This window comes from Orcinus orca, chromosome 1 (genome assembly GCF_937001465.1).
Source record: "Orcinus orca chromosome 1, mOrcOrc1.1, whole genome shotgun sequence".
NCBI classification, from domain to species: domain Eukaryota; kingdom Metazoa; phylum Chordata; class Mammalia; order Artiodactyla; family Delphinidae; genus Orcinus; species Orcinus orca.
Genome location: NC_064559.1, coordinates 35813386 through 35836842, shown reverse-complemented (window position 1 = coordinate 35836842; position 23457 = coordinate 35813386). Strand labels below are relative to the sequence as shown.

General features: G+C 48.8%; 1 protein-coding gene and 1 pseudogene across 5 annotated transcripts in view; one reads left to right on the top strand and one right to left on the bottom strand.

Annotated features, from left to right (window-relative positions):
• Positions 1–277: 277 nt before the first annotated feature.
• Positions 278–23457, top strand: part of RAB7B (RAB7B, member RAS oncogene family) — a 39719-nt gene continuing 16539 nt past the window's right edge. The window contains exons 1-6 of one of the 5 annotated variants that reach the window (XM_033410574.2): positions 278–447; positions 846–981; positions 8750–8818; positions 9355–9481; positions 10205–10420; positions 18442–18567. In XM_033410574.2, coding sequence (XP_033266465.1) covers positions 8766–8818; positions 9355–9481; positions 10205–10420; positions 18442–18567 — 522 coding nt within the window. In that variant the 5' untranslated portion in view covers positions 278–447; positions 846–981; positions 8750–8765. Of the gene's footprint in view, positions 559–742; positions 982–8198; positions 8506–8749; positions 8819–9354; positions 9482–10204; positions 10421–18441; positions 18568–23457 lie in introns of those variants that run through there. The other 4 variants (XM_033410572.2, XM_033410573.2, XM_004282435.4 and 1 more) reach the window with 4 other exon arrangements.
• Positions 2751–3881, bottom strand: LOC125960528 (60S ribosomal protein L39-like; annotated as a pseudogene).

The window sequence follows — 23457 nt, the reverse complement described above, 5'->3', positions numbered from 1 at the left end:
AGGATGGAACTCCAAGGAGGAAAAACCCCATCTCAGGAGGACTGTGGGAACGGAGGGGCGCATCAAATGTATTATAAGCCTTAAAGGGATCCATCTGGGCGTGTCTAAACTCACTTTATTCCCGTTTAATCTGCCAGCCATAGTTACCCAAGGCATAGTTCCAGGCAGCTCAAATCTGCCTCACACTAACGTTTTAACTTCCTGTAGTCTCCTAAGAACTTCGGGTTGGGTCACACATTCTCATCTGAGAGGCACAGGGAGATGTCAGGACTTGCCTCCCATCTCACAAGTCTGGTTCTGTGTGTGTGTGTGTGTGTGTTGATGTGGTGTGTTTGTGTATGTGTGTGTAGATGTGGTGAGTGTGTGCGGTTATTAAAGTGAGGGCAAGGTGTGAGGACTAGAGACTCTCCCAACCAGGCTGATGGCAGGAGGGAATCTACTGCACATGTGAGTCTGATAATTCAACCAACAAAAGGGCCCCTTTCCTGGGCGGCTTCCAGCAACAGAGGCAGAAGTTCCTAAAAGCAGCCGGACGCTTTTTATGGTGCCCACAAACTGGTACGTTTCCTTGCAGACCCTCTGACCCACAAGGGCCCACCCTCATGCCTCCTATGCCTCACTCCCCCCAGGACCAGAGTCCCTGTAAACTAAATTCTCAAGGGGCCCCAAATCCAGTCAGCTCGGAAGCCTGGCTTTCCCACCCTCCCACTCCCTCCACCCACACGGCTGAGGTCACCCCAGCCCAGCCTCTTTTGCAGCTTTCCCAAGTTTGTGCACGAGAGGGAGAGGAGGAAAACTCAGAAGGAAGTGGCTTAGCCTCAACAAACTCTTTTTTCCTCCCAAAGCCTTTTTCCTCTGACCCGGCCGAGACTGCTGCTCTAAGAGGAGACCCCGACCCAGAGGGAATCCCCGCCTGCCGTCAGAGGCTGAAAGGGCCCTGGAAGCTTTGCTCGGTTCCCGTCTATTCCAGCAGCCCCAGAGGTATTTGGGTTTTGGGGTATAGGGAGGAGTGGAGGCAAGGGAGGCTTAGAATCTGTCAGCTGCAGGGTTTAGATCCAGCCCAAAGAACACCCACGCCTGAGTAACTCCCAGGGGGTGGCAGCGAGCCAAGGCAGAAAGGACTCCCTGCCCAGCCAGGGGAGTTGGGGCCCGGCTCGGGGCTCTGCACGGCCGGCTGTCAGCAGCAAAGCGATGCAGCTGCCGGCACAGTCAGAGAAGGGCCAAGCAGAGACCGGAGCCCTTCAGCAGGGCTGTGTCCTGCTAGCACCCTGAGTCTCCTCGCCACTTTGACAGGGCACCTTCTGGGAGGGAACCGTGTCAACCCAAGGGTCTCATCGGGGAAGGGGGAACCCCTGGAGTAGGAAAGTGTCCCTCTTGTTCTAAACTGTAAATACGCCTCTCAGCACAGCTCTGTGATGCTTGGGGAGCCAATGAGCAGCGTTGGACAGGCCCGGATGTTAGTCTCAGCTTGCCACAAACTAGCTGTTCCTGACTCTGAAATCCACTGGGCTATGATGGCATGTTTTTAACTGCAAAGTGTCCTATAGTTGCTAGCATTGTATATGAATAAAAATAATTTCTTTGGACTTACAGATCAATCCCCCACCACAGGTCACATGGAGATAGTAACTTACCTATATCCTCAGACCTACATAGTGCGTGGTAGGCATGCAGTCCATGTGCTGGATGGATGGATAGACTGATGGACGATGGACAGATGAATGGATGGATGGATGGACAGAAAGATGGATGGATAGATGACTGTTTATTGAAGACTCAGTATTCCCGGCATGGGTCAGACTCTTTGGGGGGATACTGAGAGGTGTGAGGCATTGTCCTGCCCACTGGGCACTGAGAGTCTACTTGGGGAAATAGAACTAATACCCCCAGAGAACTTAAAGAACAGGAGTGCTGAGCCTCCTGAAACCAGGGCTGTGGGTACACTTCCCGGAGATAGCAGGTCTAAACCTGCTAGGATTTGGGTGGGTGAGGCAGACTTGTAAGCCTTCCTGCGAGGCAATAAAGACGTATGCTCCCCGATAGCCTCTTTTCAAAGGCAAACTTACTTCAAGATTGTAAATCCCATTTATGTTTTAGGGTGGATACATTTGTTATTTTCCAAAGCATGGGAGCAGAGAGGGGAGGCAGTGACGTGGGGTAAGATGGTCTGAGGAGGGGAGGCTTTGCCTGCTTCAGAAATCTCAGCTGCCCCCCTGCTCACTGCCTCTCATCCCTCCCCCCGTCAGCAGAAATGACACCTCACCCAACACCTCTTTTAGGCGGAAGGTTGTGTCTGCATCCCGGTTGGGGCCAGGAGGGTAGAGAGAAGCAAAGTGGGAAGGTAAAAGCATAGCACGTCCAAGAGTTCTTAGAAGACTGACTTTAAAAAGAATGTGTTGCATGGGGTGGGGACACTGAGGAGGCATCAACTGCATCTTTCTCACTCCCTGGGCACTGAGCTACACTGAGCTTTGGCAGATGGGCAAGGCTAGGGCTTAGAGGTCCTGCCAGGCAAGATGGGGAGAAGAGTTAGCCACGTGCAGTGGAGAACAGTCCCCGGCAGACTCTGCTCTGTTCAGACCTGAGCTGGCTGAAGGGGGGCCCTGCATTGCAAACCTGCTTTTCACTGTTACTTAACAGTGGAGGGTGATGACTCAGTCTGGCCTCTAGGAGGATGCACTGGTTTAAAGTATCTGAGTCAGCTGAGTGGGAGGAAGGAGGCTTAAAAGGACAGACATTGCCAAAGCCCAGCCAAGGGCAGAGCCCAAAGCATACAAGAAAGACCTTCAGCCACAGTCTGAAATCTGCACGTGGTTCCCTGGTGAGCCCATCCAGTGTCTACCCTCAAGCCACCCTCCATTGCCAGTGATGTAGTCCTGGTCACCCTCTTGCTGCTAGTTATCCTGGGACCAACGACCAGGCTGTTTTATTTTATTTTATTTTTCAAACAAAAGGGCTCACATATTTACTACTGAACCAACCTGCTAGTGCAGAAGCATAGAAACAAAGAGGAAAATCATTTTTCCCAGTAGAACATGTCCTGCTGTCCAGACAGTGGACAGCTAAATATGGTAAGATGCCAGTGACCTTGATACAGCATCGATATGTGGGCCGTCTCGTGTGTGATTCCTTACAGACCCAGCTTGGCTCTTCTCCAATATCTCCTCTTAGAGTTGTACCTGATTTTATGACCAGTTTTCATGCAAATCCATTGGGAGAGTGGGACAATTCTGTTTTTGTTTCCTGGCCAGGAATTGCTTGATCCTGAATGTCTTGTGAGAAGGCATGGCAAGGAACAGAGTCAACCACACACACCAAGCTGGTGGAGAAGGGAAGAGAGAGACAGGCTATTGCAAACAGCAGCCTCAGCCAATCCCTGCCCTTCTGGCGGGGTGTAGGGGAATCTGCATGGCAGCAGACCTTGAGGGCTCAGCCAGAGGAAGAACTAGGGCAGTGGTGGGTGTAGGGGGCTCAGAGTAAAGGCTGAGGTGAGTTATAAGAATCTGGAGAAGAAAAGACTCAAGTAAAACTCCAAGACTTTAAATCTCAGGAGGGCTGGCAGGTAGCAGAGGAACTGAGCATTCTTTCTGTGGCTTCCAGGAGAAATCCACCCCTAGTGGAGACAAGTTCTGTGGGGCAAGTCTGGCCATCTTTCCATGAATATGGTGCAGGTGGCTCAAGCACTGGGTGGTAGGTCGGACTAGATGAACTTTGGGGTCCTTCTGTAGTGAACTGCAGAATGATCCACACTGGTAGCTTGAAATCAGCCACGGTGGGAGTATTTACACCACAGAAAGCGGCAGGCACTACAAATCAGGTATCTGCCCCCCACCGTGTTTAACCGTTTAACCAGGTCTTTCCAATTTGCTCTAAGAGCATGACACATGCCACACTGCAGAATCAGCCACAGCCATGAGTGATGTCTATTTTACCCACAAGGGAACAGACTCACCAAGGTTAAGAAACTCTCCCAAGGTCACAAATATATGGAGGTGGGATGAAAACTCTGACTCCAAAACTCATGATCACTCTGGAGTCCCAGGAGGCCTCTCTCTCCTGCCCCAGACACAAAAGTGACTTGTCCTGTCAGGAAGTCACACTCAGATGTCTTTGGGCTGCCATCCTTCCACCTGCTCTTTATAAAGAAATGTTGGGCTTCCCTGGTGGTGCAGTGGTTGGGAGTCCACCTGCCGATGCAGGGGATGCGGGTTCGTGCCCCGGTCCGGGAGGATCCCACATGCCGTGGAGCGGCTGTGCCCGTGAGCCATGGCCGCTGGGCCTGCACGTCCGGGGACTGTGCTCTGCAACGGGAGAGGCCACAACAGTGAGAGGCCCACGTACCGCAAAAAAAAAAAAAAAAAAAAAGAAATGTTGTCTTTATTTGATATATATATATATATATATATATATATATATATATATATATATATATATATATTAGATGTAGTGAGGAATTCCAGGAATTTAAGCTAGGAAACTGGAGTTCATGCCACATACACTGAAAAATCCTCACCAGGCTTTTTTTATTTTTTAAAAATATTTATTTATTTATTTTTGGCTACATTGGGTCTTCGTTGCTGCGCGCAGTCTTTCTCTAGTTGCGGTGAGCGGGGTTTACTCTTCGTTGCGGTGCACAGGCTTCTCGTTGCAGTGACCTCTCTTGTTGCAGAGCACGGGCTCTAGGTGCATGGGCTTCAGTAGTTGTGGCTCACGGGCTTAGTTGCTCCGTGGCATGTGGGATCTTCCTGGACCAGGAATCAAACCTGTGTCCCCTGCATTGGCAGGCGGTTTCTTAACCACCGCGCCACCAAGGAAGCCCTATTTGATATTTTTAATTACAATAACAACTTAGACTTGTGTAACAAATTTTAACAGAAGGCATATATAAAATAAAACAATAGCTCCTTGCCTCTAATCTACCTTTCCCCACCTCCTATTAATCATTTAGTATGTATCCATAGCTTTCTATGTATTGCAGGACAAGCATACATATAATATTAAACATATAGTCACACACACAGGGTTGTTGTTTTTATACAATTGGGATCATACTATAAAAAATGTTCAGTGATTTTTTTTCCCTTAAACTGTCATATTTTTCCACTTCATTACTTCACTCATTTAAAAACTGCCTAGTATTTCAGAGTATGTATGGATCATAATTTATGCCAAGGGTCTTTTATTGATGGACATTTAGGTTACAATGTTCTTCAGCAATTATCTTTGTAAAAATGTATGTTTAAGCATACGTGTATTTCTGTTGGATAGACTCCTAGAATTAGAATCTAGGGTATATGCATATTAAATTTTGATACTGTCAAACTGCTGTCCAAAAAAGACAGTGCCAATTCAGAGTCTATCAGCAGTAAACAAGAGTTTTCCCCCACCCACTTGTCAACACTAAATATTATCATCAATCTGTTGAATTTTTGCCACTCTGGTGGGTAAAAAAGTGGTATTTTTTAACTTTGCATGTCCTTAAAAATTAGTAAGTTTAAGTGTCTCCCAAAGCTCACTACTTATCATTTATAAGATCTCTACTGGTTACTTATTCGTATTCTTTGCCCGCTTTTATGTTCTGTGTTGTCTTTGATTGTCTGTAGAGTGCTTTACACATAGTGGATATCGATCCTCTGTTATACGCATGCACTTTCCACCTACCCCGCCCTCAACCCCAGCTTTCCCTTCATACGCACACCAGCTCTGCTGCACCATGTCAAACCCGAACCATCCAGCCCCCCAGACTCTCCGACAGGGGCACCAAGTGGCAGGGTGTGTGATCCTCATTCTAGTTTCACAGAAGGTGGTAAGTAGGACCTAGCAGCTAAGAGCGTGATCTCTGGAGTCAGGCCTGTATTCAAGTCCCAGTTCTGCCACTTACAGACCGTGCTTTTAGAGATGAACTACATACTTAACTTCTCTAAACACCTGTTTCTTCAGTGGTAAAACAGAGATAAGAGTAGTATCAATCCCACAAGATATTTCTGTGTGCTAACGTTTCTTGAGCCCTTAATTAGTGCCATAAATGCATTATAATAATGTACTATGTGTGTTAAATGTAGTATAATAATGTATTCATTTATTAACCTCCCTATGTTTATTTGCATATTCGCAAAGTGCTCTACAACACCACCAGGCGAGTAAACCTTAGCTTATAGTGTGAGCGTTGACGACTCCACATGGCAACGTGTGAATCTGCTCCCCTCTGCCTCAGGATGCTCTTTTGACCCCTGTGGTCAGTCCACACACGACGGCTCCTGTTCAGCAGCCCATTCCCTTGGCTTCCACTGTGGCTCTTGTCACTTTGGCTGCCTTTCTCTCAATCCCCTACAGCTCTACCAGGGTTTTGTTGGGGTTCACCAAACCTGAGCCCAGTGCCCTAGATCCTGTGCACACAGATTCTATGGTTCAAACTCAGGACGTCAGGGGGCAACATGGCACAGAGCAGCCTTCTCTGGCCTTTGACTCACACATTAACTCATCCGTATACTACCTGTGGGGCCTTAGATGAGTTATGAGTGACTTGGCTTCTCTGAGCCCCCGTTGTACTCATCTCATAGCTCATGATTTCCTAAGCCCTACAGAGCAGCCCCTGCAGGTGCTCAGCCAATGCTGGCTCCCTTCCTACTTCCCCTGCCTCCCTTTTGTTCTGACTCCCTTTCCAGGGCACTCTATTGGCCTTTGAGGCTAAGTTAGCGGGTTGTACCAAAGCCTTTAGGAAAGAGCTCACCCTTGCTCCCCTTCCTGACTGGTAACTGATGCTTAGAGACACATGCCTTTCAGAAGCTTCTGAGTCACTTCTCCCTTGGCTGGTTTCCTTCTGGGCGGTGACACCCATTACAAAATACCAGCCCCTGTTAATACTTTGAATTCTCTTCCTCTGCCTGTCTGAAGCGTGGGAAATGTTTGACGAATGAATAAATGAATGACAGAATCCTTGGTCTGTATTCATGACCCATCTTAATCTTGCTTCCTTTCTAGGCTTTTCTCTCTCCACACTCTTCGCCTCACCCTTCCCTGAAGCAAACCATCCACCTTCTCCACTCCCCTGTTCCCAGAGCTTTGATATTTCATTTCCTCCTTGGAAATATCACCCCCAACTACATGTGTCATTTCCTCAGGGCCCAGTTGGATTGGCAGCTTCTCCCCCAGCCCTGAATTCTCACAGCAGTTTCTTGGGGCCTCTGCCGGGACACTTGACATTTTCTCTCTGCTGTAATCACTCACCCCTTTCCTTTCTCCCCTGATGACTCCCTGGAGTGGGCTCCTATTTGCTTTGTCTTTTGCCCTGGGCAAGGCTCTCGTGGCCCAGTCAGTTACACTCCAGTAGATAAAGCATTTTTCAACCAGAAGGGGCCTCGGGTCTTTGGGGCCCAGATGGCTCATCCTCTAGTTGGAAAGCCAAGACTCAAAGAGGGGAAGTAACTGGCCCAAGGTCACACAGTGGCAAAGTGAGAATTAGAACCAAAACCTCAGGACGTCCAATTGAGAGCTTTTTCCCAGTGCCAGGCAAGTTCAAGCTGACCAACTTTTGCTACCTCAACCAGGCAGAGTCAGATCAAGGTTAACTCAATGCATCTACCACATCCAAGGTCAGAAGACCCAGGAGTTGGGAATAGTATACATGTGTGTGCGCATAAGGGTCGAACCAAGGAGCCAGTTAAGCATAATTCCCTGAGACAGTTTTGCTTTATCTTGTTAATAATCATAATATATATACATATATAATTTATATGTATAAAACAGACATACAAGTATTTTTCTCTTATAGGAACAATACATGTTTGACATGTGTGTTGTTAAAAAAAATTGGAACGTACTAAAAAGTATAGAGAACAAAGTTAAAATCATAGTTTCCTACCACCCAGAATTAACCACTTACGTTTTTTATATATTTCTTTCTAGATCTTTTTCCATGCAAGTAGGAATTCATTTCAATACTGGGGGGGCGGTATGGTATGTACAGTTTAGCGTCTTCTGTTTTTCATTTAGATTCTGTGGCGTAAGCATTTTCCCACGTTATTATAATCTCACAAACTCCATTTTAACGACTGCTTAATAGTTCATCGTGTGCCATGATTTTTTTTTCTTTATTGTTGGATGTTTATAAATGACGCTGGGAAAGAACATTCTTGAACAAGAGGATTTGCCTGCGTTTCAGATTATGTTTTTAGGACAAATTCCTAGAAGTGGAGGGCAGGGACATGTTTAAGGCTCTCAATACTCACTGCCAAGCAGCTTTCCAGAAACATGTACCAGTTACACCCTCACCAGCTGCATTAGAGAAGAGCCTTTTGATTCTGCCAATGCAGCAACACCTCGGGCTGAAGGAAGGCCACTCTTCCATCCAAAGCCTCTCAGCAGTCCTAACAATGGACCCCTTGTCCCACCCCCATCTCCTCTTCCCTCCATCCCTGGCTCCAGGCTTGGAACACAGGCTGTCTGCGAGGCCTCTGTTCAGTCCAGTCCAGCCTTGGTGCTCCACGGGGTTGGTAGAGCTGAAAGGTAAGAGGTGTGCCTGTCCTACAGGGCGGGGCCACCATCCTTCCAGCCTCAGGGAGACCCCCAGGGGGGGTGCGGAGGTGGGTGTGTAAGGGTTGCTGAGTCATCCGCCTCTTTTGGCGAACAAACCCATCCGATCCCAGGACAGAGTTCTGCACATGACGAGGGGAAAGTAGAGACCAGCCCCAGTGACAATGGCCACAGGGTTACTCTGGCCAGCATGTAGATGACTTCTGTTTCCCTACAGGCTCTGAAGCCCCTCCATGAATCCTCAGAAGAAGGTGGACCTCAAGCTCATCATCATCGGAGCCCTGGGGTAAGCCAAGTTCAGCTCGGGGTCTGGGGGTTGGGAAGAAGACCCTACCCAAGAACAGTGAGACGTCCTGTATGTGCTCCCACCTTGCATGGGTCCCTTTCTGATTCAGAGTGGCACCAGGGAGGGCATTCCACCCCAGGGAAGGGAACTGAGATGGGAGAAAGAGACTGGGAGTCAGGCTACCTGGTTTCTGACCGCAGCTCTGCACTTAACTCTGCAGTAACTAGGTGTGTGAATTAGGCAAGCCATTTAGCATCTCTCTGCCCTCCTACCTCCTGCCACATTCAGGAAAGACCTGAACCTTTTGCTGTGAGGCACTCAGCTCTCTGCAAACTTCTCTGCTCACTTTGGTCCCTGCTTCTTGTGTCCATTCCCTAGTATTAGCAAGCTACTCAAACTGCAAATGTTAGAAATTCAAAATCTCAGAGAGAGACAGTGGTGAGAGGGTCATGGTAAGATGTTGAGAAAGGTATGGATATGTGTGTGTGTGTGTGTGTGTGTGTGTGTGTCCACATGTGTCTGGGTTTTTTCCTTAGTGTTGGAAAGACTTCCCTCCTCCACCGATTCGTGCACAAGACATTTTATGAGGACTATCAGACCACACTGGGAGCTAGCATCCTCTCCAAGATTATCATACTGGATGACACAACTTTGAAGCTACAGGTGAGCTGCCCTCTCATTCCCTCTTCAATATACACACCTGAATATCACCCCACATTCCCTGGACGGCCACTCACACAGCAATGTGCACCAGGAGCTAGAAGAGTCTAGAGCATAGATCAGAAAACTTTAATTCATGGGCCAAATCTTGTCCGCCATCTGCTTTTGAAAATAAAGTTTTATTGGAACACAGCCCTGCCCGTTTGTTTACTCACGGTCTCTTTGGTTGCTTTCACAGTGCAACAGCAGAATTGAGTAGTGGCAACAGACGGTGTATAGTCTGCAAAGCCTACGTTATTTACTATATGTCCCTTTACGGAAAAATTTACTGATCCCTGATCTAGAAGGAAGAGCATTAATCCAGAATTAAGAGGCCCCACCCTAAGGCTCAGGTTCCCTGGAAAACTTGCCAAGTGGACTTGGGCAAGTCACTCCCAAGGTCCAAATCTATCAGGTGGAAGAACAATGACTGTCCTGACGCCCCAGGTGGAAAATGAGGACTCAAATGTGAAAGTACTCTTGGGATGTTAAATATTACTGCAGAGATTCTGTAGTGTACATGGGTGACAGGGTGTGTGATGCCCATGTGTGAAAGGACCTCGTGCACCTGTGCCAGGGCTATCTGCCCCCTACCCAGAAAAGGAAGCTTTGACATGATGTGACCTGGTTGGGCATACCTTCAGCCACTCATCACAGCCCCATGGAGCCTCTGTTCTTCCCCTCCAGATCTGGGACACAGGAGGACAGGAGCGATTCCGCTCCATGGTGTCTACCTTCTACAAAGGCTCTGATGGCTGCATCCTGGCTTTTGATGTCACTGACCTGGAGACCTTTGAAGCCCTGGAAACCTGGAGGGATGATGTTCTGGCCAAAACCATTCCAATGGAGCAGTCCTACCCCATGGTGGTGCTGGGGAACAAGATCGATCTGGCAGACCGGCAGGTACCGCTGACTCATTCATTCATTCATTTACCAAACATGTGAGGACTGGCTATATGCCAGGCACTGAGTTAAGTCCCACACATACAGAGTTGAATCAGGCAGAGTCCTTACCTTAAGAATTTCACAGTCTAGTAATGGATGCAGATAATTTAAAGACACTTATGATACAATAAGATAAATCATAAGCAATCATAGAGATACACCTTGGATATTTGGGGACCATAGTGAAAGGCCATCTATCTACTTAAGCCCAGAGTATAGAAAGGGCTTCCTATAAGGAAGTGGGTTCCAGGCTGAAGAAACAGCAAGAACAAATGTAAGAAACAGAATGATGTGAGCCGAGAGCCGAAGGCAATTTTGTCTAGAGACAGGGAATGGAAGAATGAAGGCATCAGAAGTAGGCAGGTGGGATTTGAATTAACCTGTAGAACAGTATTTCTACCCAGGGTCAGATAGGGGGTCTGCAGTTATGCATTCTTGAAACTACAAATTTTCTGGGAAAGTAGTAATACAGTATTTATTTCTTATTAGCTTAAGCATATTCTATATCACCTGGCCAGCCACTTGACAAATGATGTGCTTGCTCCATGGCTGCGGTGACCACACTTATGTAGGTGTTCACCACTGCAATGGCATTGAGTAGAGCTCTGTTCATCGTTGCCTACTAATGAGAAAAGAATAAAAGTAGACAATTTATAAAAGATGCTCTTGTGCCAAACAAAGCCCAAAGGACACCAAAAAGAGCGTCTGAACAAGTTGTCTTAGTGTTTCAAATAGAGAAAATAAATGGGGTTCATATTTGAACCACATTTTCACAAGTGTTCAAATGGAGAAAAGTGATAGGAGAACTGAGGCATCATTTGGAATGATGGGTGGATGGGTGGATGAATGGATGGTGGTGCTTCCAACTAAACTATTACCACCATAAAGAAGAGCCTCTTGTTCAGAGAGAGAGATGAGTTTGGTTCTGACACGCTGAGTTGGAGGAGCTTGGAGAACAACTAATTGGGAATGACCAGTAGGCTTTAGAACACATAAGAATGAAATGTCAAAGGAGAAGTCTGTGCTGGAAATAGAAATCTAGAAGTCATCAATTCTATGGGAACTTCAGGTTGCAAATTTAGTGTCAATTCTCTAATTACAAATATCCAATCTCAAATAAGAATCAAAGTCCTAAGTTCATTCACAGCCAAGGGGTCTCTCTTCTTCCCACTGGGGCCAGCTGCAAGTGAGAACACTGTGGTCTAGGAGGGGCATCTCATTGCCAACTTTATGTGTCCACACTTCCTCCCCTTCTCAGGATAATTTTGGTTTCAGACCCCATCAGGAATGAAGCAAAAAGAGGGATAAGAGGTCAGGAGAAGCGAAAACACCCTTATTTGACTGGTACTGTCTTAAGATAGTTTGTGCTCTCCAGGCCCAACAGGTATTTCAAGCTGTCTCTTGGTGGATTACTCCTTTGGGTCCTAAGAAGCCTCCACTGGGAGCATTTAATTGTACCTCCCCTGACAAGGGTCTTGCATATTCTTCCTCAGCTCCTAATGTAGGAGCTTAAGAGCCATCCTCCACTCCATGGGGTCCCCTCCTCCTGCAGACACTCTTCCTGATGGGGTTTACAACAGCTCCAGGCTGGCTAGCTCTCTGTGGAGCCCGCCTCTCTTTCATAAGGCACACCCATGCATTCTGGCTCCATTGTAGGGCCAAGGGTAATTCGTTCTCAGTGCAGTCTGTCCTCTCTCTGCCCTGTTGCCTTTTGCCTTAAATCCCTCAGATGCAATCAGATACCAATCCACTGTAGCCACCAAGCTCCAGGGGTCATATGTTAACCTTTCCAAGTGGCCTCCTTGAAGCCCTCTTTTGGCCAGAGGTGAGGCCTTACATGGTCTCCCTCTTGGGAGGGGTGTCCCCCCAACACAACTCTCTGCCCCCCAAAAAAAATCCTTTCTAACCTCCTTTTCAATCCTTTTATTCCATGCCGGGGTGTTAGAGTCATCTAGCAGATTCTTGGCCATGAACCTTTGGAAATGTGCACGGTCCCAGGGGTGGTCTGTCTCCCAGCCAACTTGATACCTGGCATCGATCACACTGTAGTGTCTCTGCCAAAGCTTCCATTTCACATCTTGCTTCATATACCTGCAAGTCGTGGGGTGGGCAGTCGAGGGAGTTCAAGACTGAGAGCCCGACGTTTCCTCAGTGAAATAAGAGGCACCATCTTCTGTTGAGAAGGGAGCCCAGGAGGAGTCTCAAGAATCATGGTGAAGCTGTGCCAGTCACTCTGCAGAGCAACGGGTGAAGGGGCTAGTCAGGGACAAAGACCAGAGCTGATGGGCAGAGCAACGGGTGAAGGGGCTAGTCAGGGACAAAGACCAGAACTGATGGGCAGAGCAACGGGTGAAGGGGCTAGTCAGGGACAAAGACCAGAACTGATGGGCAGAGCAACGGGTGAAGGGGCTAGTCAGGGACAAAGACCAGAGCTGATGGGCAGAGCAACGGGTGAAGGGGCTAGTCAGGGACAAAGACCAGAGCTGATGGGCAGAGCAACGGGTGAAGGGGCTAGTCAGGGACAAAGACCAGAGCTGATGGGCAGAGCAACGGGTGAAGGGGCTAGTCAGGGACAAAGACCAGAACTGATGGGCAGAGCAACGGGTGAAGGGGCTAGTCAGGGACAAAGACCAGAACTGATGGGCAGAGCAACGGGTGAAGGGGCTAGTCAGGGACAAAGACCAGAGCTGATGGACAGAGCAACGGGTGAAGGGGCTAGTCAGGGACAAAGACCAGAGCTGATGGACAGAGCAACGGGTGAAGGGGCTAGTCAGGGACAAAGACCAGAGCTGATGGGCAGAGCAACGGGTGAAGGGGCCAGTGAGGGACAAAGACGAGAGCTGATGGGCAGAGCAACGGGTGAAGGGGTTAGTCAGGGACAAAGACCAGAGCTGATGGGTGACACCAAGGGCTCGGGAGGCCAGGAGTTTGAAGTGGAGTCTATGTTGTGTTTTTCTTCAACAGTGGTACATGGGGTAAAAGCCAGGGACCTGATGGAAGGTCTTTCCAGACAAGAGTAGCTGAAGAACAGAGCTGCAAGGGGACTCACTGAGAACCCATGGAGGAAAGAGGAGAGACAAGAAGAGGCTGAAGAACCAGGAGGCTGTCAGAGGTTGAGGAACAGGGCAGAAGGAGGGAGGGGAAAGGAGACCAGACAATGGAGGCCCTGGGTCTGGGCCTGGGAAGGAGAGGCTGAGTGGAGAGAAGGTGAAGACGGCTACAGGGGAAGGAAGTATGAGGCTCTCGTGAGCGTTGGGGGCTGCATGCAGAGGAAGCTTCACGAGATCGCAAGTGTTCAGTGAACCAGGGGGTACCTGGCAGGATGGGAGGCATAGGTGACGACTCAGAGGGGTAGAGGGGGTCCAAACCCAGCGGAGGGGGATGAGCTTTGTTCTGCAGAGAGAGGAAGAATAAAAGTTTGAAAGAAGCAGCAAAGACCCAGGCAAGCCCATCCAGGTCTCTGGGGTCTGTACTGAGTAGGGTGTGGAAATAACCCGCACTGGAGAGGGTGACAAGGGAAGGGCTTGAAGGGAGGCAGGAGGAACAGAGGTAAGGAAGTGCTCGCAGCCATGAAATGAGCACAGGGAAGTGGAGAGGAGGAACTGGAAGTGGGGAGAGCAGAGGGACTTCAGTCCAGAGACCCAGGATCGTGGAGCTAGAGGTGAGGCTGGGAAGCGGCTGCCCTCAAACGGCACAGACCCAGCAGGGGACACCGCCAGTCGCTGAGAGGCACACCCTGGGCTTGGAGATCCAGGCTGGAGACGCTCCCCGCTTGCACAGGGTTGAGTGGATAAGAGCTGAGGGCCACCGGAAGGGGCACCTTCTCTGGGCTCAAATTCATGCTCAAATCCGTGTGTGTCCTTGGCCAGTTCCAGCTTCTTTGTGAAATAGAGACCAGACTCAGATTTCATGAGGTTGTTTGAGGATTATAGGCAATGATGCCTACAAAGCACGTGGCAATCTTAATACATGGAAGTGACTGTTACCCTCCTTAATTTAGTATCTCCAAGGTGTGGGCTGGGAAGATCGGGAAGCTCTTCCTACTTAACAAAACGAAAATGAATATTTAAAACATATATGCTAGATGTGGGATGATGAAAAAGCTGTGGAAATGAGCAGTGGTGATGGTTACACAAAGATGTGAATGTACTAATGCCACTGAACTGTACACTTAAATATAGTTAAAATGGTAAATTTTATGTTTATGTATATTTTACCACAATCAATCAATCAATACCTCACCAGGATAATTTTAAAGAAATTACTGACTTAGATTTTTCTTAAAACCCCTACACCTTCTACACAAGGTAAAAGTGAAAAAAAATTAGTTTATTGGAAAGAACAGTTCTGCTAGCATCTATGCTGCAAGGAATTTATTCACTAGGACGTGAATTCTTTGCTCTACACTCAGGCAGTTTCTAACTTACTGCTGATTCATAACACTGGGATTATGTTTTCTTTGTTATTTTTGATTGGTTTAAGATGTATCGGTACACTAATCTTAACACACACAATTGATCATTTTAAATGCATATGAAGTATGGGGATATATGTATATGTAGAGCTGATTCACTTTGTTATAAAGCAGAAACTAACACACCAGTGTAAAGCATTATACCCCAATAAAGAGGTTAAAAAAAAGAAAAAAGGAAAAAATAATAAATAGGGGCTTCCCTGGTGGCGCAGTGGTTGAGAGTCCGCCTGCCGATGCAGGGGACGTGGGTTCGAGCCCCGGTCTGGGAAGATCCCACATGCCGCGGAACAGCTGGGCCCGAGAGCCATGGCCGCTGAGCCTGCGCATCTGGAGCCTGTGCTCCGCAACGGGAGAGGCCACAACAGTGAGAGGCCCACGTACCGAAAAAAAAAAAAAAAAAGTAGTGTATTGTCAGCCAAAACAAAATCAATGGAAGTAACACTTTCAAAATTTTCATACTTCCCATGTCCCCACGGCTGACACCCTGAATTTATTTCCACAGTCAGAGCCTAAATTATAAATAGCTGTTATTTTATAAATAAAGGAAGACAAGATGATTTTAAAAATCATGAAGCTGTAACTAGAATTGGAAGGGAAAAGTGCTGTGTGGGTCATTTTCTTCCCAGGGCGACATTCTGAGGTTGAGTGGGAGAGGTGAGGGATATAAAAGGAATGTTAATTTGCAGCACAATCTCAACTGATATTCTAGAGTGTGTATTTAATCACTCCATAAAAACCAGACAGAGAATGATCGGGGAGAAATGAGAGAAAACGTCTGTCATAACCGGACTCTGGGCAGGCCCAGTCACTGTCAGTGGTTGAGAAAGGACAGACAGATCATCGGGCTGTAGGTGTGGGCTTGTCTTCCTAGCTTTGTCTCTGGGTGACCTTGGGCACCAGTCTGGGCTTCAGCTTCTCATGCCATGGCATATGAAGAATCTCCCTGCCTCTTGGAGAAGCAGAGACACTTGACTTCATTGCAATTTACTTCCATTTTTACTGCAACTCCTGAGCACCAACGATGTGCCCAGAAAAATGCTCATTAGCTGGTGGCAGTAGGATATAAAGAAGGGGGAGCAATAAGAAGGGTAAGTCCAGTCCTTGCCCTAAAGTCTTTTTTTTAAACTTTTTTTCCTTTTCTTTCTTTCTTTAAATTTATTTTTGGCTGCATTGGCTCTTCATTGCTGCGTGTGGCCTTTCTCTAGTCGTGGCGAGCGGGGGCTACTCTTTGTTGCGGTGCACGGGCTTCTCATTGCCATGTCTTCTCTTGTTGCGGAGCACGGGCTCTAGGCACACTGGCTTTAGTAGTTGTGGCGCACAGGCTTAGTTACTCCACAGTACGTGGGATCTTCCTGGACCAGGGCTCGAACCCGTGTCCCCTGCATTGGCAGTTGGATTCTTAACCACTGCACCACCAGGGAAGCCCACCCTAAGGTCTTTTAAAGAACTTTAAAAGATGCAAAACCTTTGGGATTCCAAAGATGCCATCAAGGTATTATTATAACATGTTAATTTCTAATGATTATTTATTTGTGTGTTACTAGTAAGGACAATAATAATCAGCAACTCGGCCATCCTTGATTCCTCATCCACATAGTTTAGGATTTTCCCCGATCTGTTAGGCTTCCTGGTTGTTCACCAGATCAAGGGCATCTATGCTCCACAGAACAGAGCAGCTGTGGCCAGTTCGGGGGCCCCTCGCCCCAAAAGGCAGGAGGACCTTAGAGATCAGAGGCCAAGACCATGGCCTGGACTCTCTCCCTGCTCTGCTGAAGTGCAGCAGCTCCAGGGAGACTGAGCGTGGGGGACCAGAGGTGTCATCTGGGCTCCCCAAAGGGCAGGCTGCTTAGCTACCCCAGTTTCTACCCTGCAGTCTTAGGAAGCGAGCCTCACAATACCAGAGCAATGCCACTGGACAACAGAGGCTTTGTGAAAGAGAGCCATGAGTCCCTGGGGCCTGCTGCCACTCCTGAGGCCAGGACAGCAAGGGCCAAAGAGACAGGGGACAGTGATGGTTCCTTGAATCCCAGTAAGCTAGACTTTCCAGAACCTGCAGGAGACAATGTGACAAGGAACAGTCTCAGATCTCCCCCTGGCTGCCCTGGGTTCAAGGAAAGTGGCAGAATGATTCTTTCTCCATGAGAAAAACCTTGGCTCCCTTAAAGTGAAATAATGGTTAGAAAGTATCAGGCACAGCAAATATCAATATATAGTCATTCCCTCTTCCCCAAAATAATTGATTAGACTAAACTCAGGAACCAATGTCTTTGGAAGTAACCCACTGGCTGCCAGAGCATTCTCCAATCTAACATCCTCAAACTGTGGTTGGCGTTTGCATTTGGGTAGAGCCGTATTCATTCAGCCTGTACTGAGTGGTTCATGGTGCCAGGCCAAGAGCTAAAAGTCCTGACCCTGAGTTCAAGAAACCTGCAGTCCTGTGGGAGAGACAGACCAGCAGAATTCTTGTGCAGTGCCCTGAAGAGGGCAGTGCAGATGCCATGGGACCACTGAGCTGTGGCTGGATCCAAGTTCTGCCTTCCTTAGCTGTGTGATCTGAGGCAAGCTGCTGAACCTCTCTGAGGCTCAGTGTTCTTATCTATAAAGTGAAGCTAAAAAGACCCATTTCACAAGGTTGTTAGAGGATTAAGTGAGTTAATATGATCAGATGTCTAACCTAGTATCTGGCCCAGAGTGGGAGCTTATCAACTGTTCCAAAGACTCTACCCTGGGGAAGAAGGGTTAACAGGGACTGAGTCTCTGCCCAGCAGCGTGGGCCTGGTCAGCCAGCTCAGGAGAAGGAAGTCCTCCCTCCCTGGCTAGTGTCTGTTATGTCCACCTCCCTTTGAAGGGACTGAGGAAGGAGTCAGTGGCAGGAAGAAGCTCCTAGTGTAGGCCTTAAGAAGATGGCATAGTTCAGAGGGCTCTAATTCTTCCAAGCCTGTATTCAAACCCTGCTCAGCCCCACACACTCCAGTCCTCGGACTCCTCATGTGTAAAATGGAGCTAATAGCTACTTCATTGGCTTATGTTAAAAAATAACACGTGGGGCTTCCCTGGTGGCGCAGTGGTTAAGAAGCCGCCTGCCAATGCAGGGGACACGGGCTCGAGCCCTGGTCAAAGAAGATCCCACATGCTGCAGAGCAACTAAGCCCATGCACAACTACTGAGCCCGCGAGCCGCAACTACTGAAGCCCATGTGCCTAGAGCCCGCCCTCCACAACGAGAGAAGCCACCACAGTGAGAAGCCCACACACCGCAACGAAGAGTAGCCCCCATTCGCTGCAACTAGAGAAAAGCCTGCGCACAGCAACGAAGACCCAACACAGCCAAAAATAAATTAATTAACTAATTAATTTTAAAAATAATAATAACACCTGTAAACTTACAGACCCATGGAAGGTTCTTAATAAATAAGAGTGGTGGTGGGGAAGGTGGGACTGTGATGATGGTGGGGATGGTGGAGATGGGGACACAGGAACAGTGATCATTTCTTCCCCTCATGCAGGTGCCACAGGAGGTAGCCCAAGACTGGTGTAAAGAGAAGGATATTCCCTATTTTGAAGTCAGTGCCAAGAATGACATCAATGTGGTACAAGCCTTCGAGATGCTGGCCAGTCGGGCTCTGTCAAGGGTGAGTGGCAGCTGCCAGCTGCCCCCTAGGATGGGGCAACTCAGGAGCGTCCAGAAAAGTATATATTGGGAGGGACGAGGGTGGGACAGGACTGCTCATCATCTTAATTAATCAGTTGTTGAATGGGCTCAACAGTATTCCAATTCTGGAACCACAGAATTCCAGAGGCATAAAGCTTCCTTAGAATCCATCATCAGTGGTCCCTCAATCCGGCTGATTACCATTTGTGGAGTTTCTAAAAAATACAGTTCGATACCTCACCCCTGGGGACTCTAATTTAGTAAGAGTTTGAGAAGTAATGCTCTAGTTCAGTCCTCACTGATGGGAGAGAAGCCCCAAGGTGCCAAGTATTGGTCCAAGTGGAATAAGGAAGCCTGCGGGAGTTGCTGACATCCTCCAATCAAAATGATGGATAGATGTAGACCACTTGGTGCAGTCTCTCAACAAGCATGTGTTGAGTATGTCACGTGTGTCAGGTCCCGTCCAGGGCTCCGAGGTCCCTTGCTCTCATAAGGGAGACAGATCGGCACAGGAGTGGCTGCAGTGCAGGCACTGTATGGTGGGCAAGGACTGGTGATGGGGCCCCAGAGGAGGGACACACAGCCCACACTGCAGGGGAGAGAAGGGGGAGAGAGAATAGGAAGATCGGAGGTCACCTGGAAGTATTAGCAGGGTTTTAATACCATTCTGATATAGAGTTCAGAAACTCTGAAGAGGGTCCGTGAGAGATTTGCACAGGGAGGGGCTCAGCACGTTTCATTATTCTGCCATATGCAATCAAGGTGGGCTTCCTGGAAGTGGGGAGAAGCTCATCACGGCAGTGATTCTGAATTGAGGAAAGGAGCGAATGAGGATGGGCAGTCGGAGGGCTCCCCTCTGTGGAAGGGCCTGCTGCCACGGGTCTGCCTGGCCCTGCCCTGTGGGTTGTCCACAACGGAGAGGGCCAGCAGCCACCCCTAGCAGCTGTCCAGGGAGAGGGCTCGAGCTTGCCACCCTTACACCCCGTTGCCTGCATCTCGGAGGTTGCCCCCGTGTGTTATTATTCATGCTTCCCCTCCCGGCCCCCAGCCCTCACTGTGTCATGTTAAAAGGAAGAAGAGGGGTGTCTATCTCTAGCACATGGTCAAGAAGTGCTGCTCTATCACACAGTCGGGGATACAGGTGTGCCTGCTCGTGCCGTCCCCTGGAAGGTGAGGGATGCTGTTTGACCTCATAGCGTGATACGTGATCACTGATCCTCCACAAACACAGTGCAGTGATCGCCAGGTGCTCGGTCACGGGGAAGATCCCTCAGCCCACAGCCAGTGTCTGTGTGTAGTTAGCAACTGTCCTTTCTGGAGAAGGAGTGTCCTTCATTCTTGAAACTATGTCCTTCCTGCTGTGTCACTTTTATGACACAGTGATGTGAGTGGATGGTAGTTTGTCTGCTGGTTTTTCTTTTCCATTGTCCTTACTTGGCAAAAGAATGGATTGGCGACCCCGTGTCAGTCCCTCACAATGATGGGGGAAATTTACCGATGAGAAGTTTGGCGTTCACGGGTGTGATACCCGCAGTCAGACTGACCTGGGTTTGATCCCGCCCTCATGCTTTCAAGTGGACCCCTGGGCAAGACATATGACTTCTCTGAGCCTCAATTTCCTCATAAGATGGAAATAATTCCATCCCATAAACGTTCTTGAGTTGTCAGGCTAGGGCTGGAGATGTGGACCTCAGTGGCCCCATGGTCAGGTAAAGGAGTAAGGCATCCAAAACCGGAGGTCATGCAGAGAGAACAGGCTTGCGGTTGCCAAGGGGGAGGGCGGAGGGGAGGGAAGGTTTGGGAGTTTGGGACTAGCAGATGCAAACTCGTATATATAGAATGGAGAAACACCAAGGTCCTATTGTATGGCACAGGGAACTGTAGTCAATATCCTGTAATAGGCCATAATGGAAAAGACAGAACATATAGATTTCCAAAAGAAAACAGATAGACTGTCATGGAGTGAGGTAGGTGCCATGGGCTGGGGCGGGGAGGGGACACGGCCAAGGCATCGAGGTGACTCAGAGGTGCTGGTGGCGAGGGCGGGCAAGGATGCCTGCCCAGAGAGGTGATGTGTGAGTTGGAGGTTGAAAGGTCATATGCAGTTTGCGTGGGGGACACCGTAGGCCGTTGAAAGCACAAGCAAGAGCCGCAGAAGGGCGGAGAGAAGGGCGTGGCAGAGGCCCAGGCGTGAGTCCACAGGGCTCACGTGAGGGACCACTGTGGGCTCCGTCTGTAAGAGGAAGAACCGTGGCATGGAGGGAAGTGGGGCCGCTGGGCCGAGGTGAGCGATGGGGCTCTCAAGGCCAACAGCACCAGACCATGAAGGCCTGGTGAGCCCCAGCCAGACCTTGGACTTCATGCTGTAAGCCCATGACCTCTAGACCTGCTACCAGACTCCCAGGGCACACAGGGGCCCAGTACGGACCTGGAGGCCAGCAGGGCGCATCTTCCAGCAATGTCTCTATTATTCAGAAATCTGGAAGGGAAACATTTCACCCTAAAATAAACATAATTACTGGAGCACTGAATGTAAAAACTCACACGGATTTTTAAGGTGAAACTGGAGTTTCCAAATCTATACTTTAAAATCAAACAGGAGTTTTCAAGGACATTTCCTACAAGTAGCTCTCCCCTCCTTCCCAGGGAGGTCATGTGCTCATTCACACCAGCCCAGAGTATTTGGAGAGGAAGACGTGAGAGGTGCTGCTAGAATAAGGAGGGAGCCGCAGCCTGGGGTGGGAAGAGCTGGGCTCTGAAGCCGGGTGGGTCTGGCTTATTTCCTGGCTCTACCTCTTACTCACTGTGTCCCTGACAAGTCATACAGCCTCCCCTAAGCCATCACTTCCTTCCCTTTAAAGTACAAGTAATAGTATCTTCCTCGTGGGGCTGTTGCCAGGGCTAAATAAAATAATATGGTAGCACAGAGAAGGCATTAAATAAAAGGTAGCTATTTTTAAATGAAAGCTATGGCTAAGGGCTTTCAGCAGGGAAGTTTCATGCTGCAGGGAGGATGTGCTTGATGGGTGGTTCAGAAAGGTCCAGGCATGAGAGGATGAAGACGGCAAGGACGGGGTAGATTAAAGAGACTTTGGAGGGAGAACCGTCAGGGATTGATGATGATCAAATGTAGGAGAGAAGGAATCAGGAGCTGTTGAGATTGATACCGAGGTTTCTAGCTTGGCAAACGGAGGGATGATTGATTAGTGATGCTATAGACCAAGATAGAAAAGAGAGGGGAAAGCAAAAGTGTCACACGAGGAGGAGGCAATGGAGCACATGGCATTTGGGGTTCCTTGAGGTTCCTTGGAATGTCTGAGTTCTGCAGTGAGCTCTGGATGGAAAGAGCAGCTTACAGGTAGAGTGTCAGAAGAGGTACTCGGTTTACATTTTGAAAGGAGAGAAGGTAGCTAGTTACTTTAGTTTCCCAATCTGGCCACTTTCAAGGATTAGGGTATTTAGTTATTCCAAAATATGACTAAGAATGCCCTCATAATCAAAGAAGGGACACCCACCTGCTTTGGGGGATTTGGGATGAAGGGATTTTGCTCTTACCAACTTGGCAATACCATCCCTGCTGGGGCCCGGCGTGAACTGCAGCACGGAGGCCGGTTCCTTTTGGATTAATTAGAGAAAGACAAACTTGCCACATCCGGGAGGGAAGCAGGCTGACAGGCAGGTAAGCTTAGTGAAATTATAGGACTTTTATGAGGTCCTCAGGATGTAGGATCTAGAGTCAGGGCTATGAGGTGGCCGGGCTTGGAGGGGCAGACTCCCACAGTCACATCCCCACTGAAATGTGCATTAGGACACTATGGTGTTACTTTACAGTTAGACATGCACATACTTGCTAAGATGACTGGGGTCTGGAGAAAAGAATTACACAGGAAATCTAATAATGGACTGCCAGTGACTTGGAAGGTTTGCAGGAAACCTGAGGAGGGAGATGATGCCCTTATCGAGTGAAATGATGTCATAAATGGGAAGAGCTCAGGGCTGACTTGGACCTGGGGACGATGTGACTCTTATTGGGTAAAGAGAGCTGGCATGAAGACCTCAGGCTTTGCTGGTGTGTAATGAACGAGGGCGTTTCTCACACCCTCAAAGGCAGCATTGTTTGTTCCTCGAATAAAGTGCAAAGCAGCTCAGAAAGCCCTCAGCTTAGACTCTCCCTCCCAAAGGCTGGCCTCGAGGACAAGGCACAGGTTCTGTTCATGATCCCAGCTGGGCCTTCTGTGGACGTGAGGGTGAGGCATACTCAGGGGTGATGAATCAACAGGCCCTGCCCCCTGGGTCCAAAAGACCCAGCTAGGAGAGTTCCTGATCCCAGGCAAGGTCTCTTTGATGTTTATGGTGAGAGGGGGACCAGGAAAACACAAAAAATAAGAGAATCTTTTCAAAAGCCTGTCTTTCTGGGAGAAGTGGATCAGTCAGCTTAAAAAGGGACTTAAACAGCAATGCTCTGCTCCCCCTCATCTCTCCCTGTGAGGCTCAGAGTGTCAGTGGAGTGAGTGGGCCCTGCAGATGGGGCCAGCTGGAGGACTGGATGGTGTCCCGGGCGGTGCAGCCCCGAGCCCGCACAGCAGACCTGGGCAGTCCTGGGGGAAGGAGCCTCAGGAAACTCAGGGGAGGACTCTGCTCTTTCAGGGTGAGGGGCTGGGGAAGGCCTGTGGTGCGCTGGGCCGGCTCTGCCAGCAGTGGGCTAGGATCCTCCCCAGCGGAGGGGAAGATGGAACTGGGGTGTGGAGACATCCCCAGAGGGACAGGCTTTCATTAGGAGACACTGCCCCTGACTCCCCAGCACTAATCTTTCCTAATGAAAAAAATATATATATATAACAAATAAAATTCTAATAGCTCCAAAGAATTT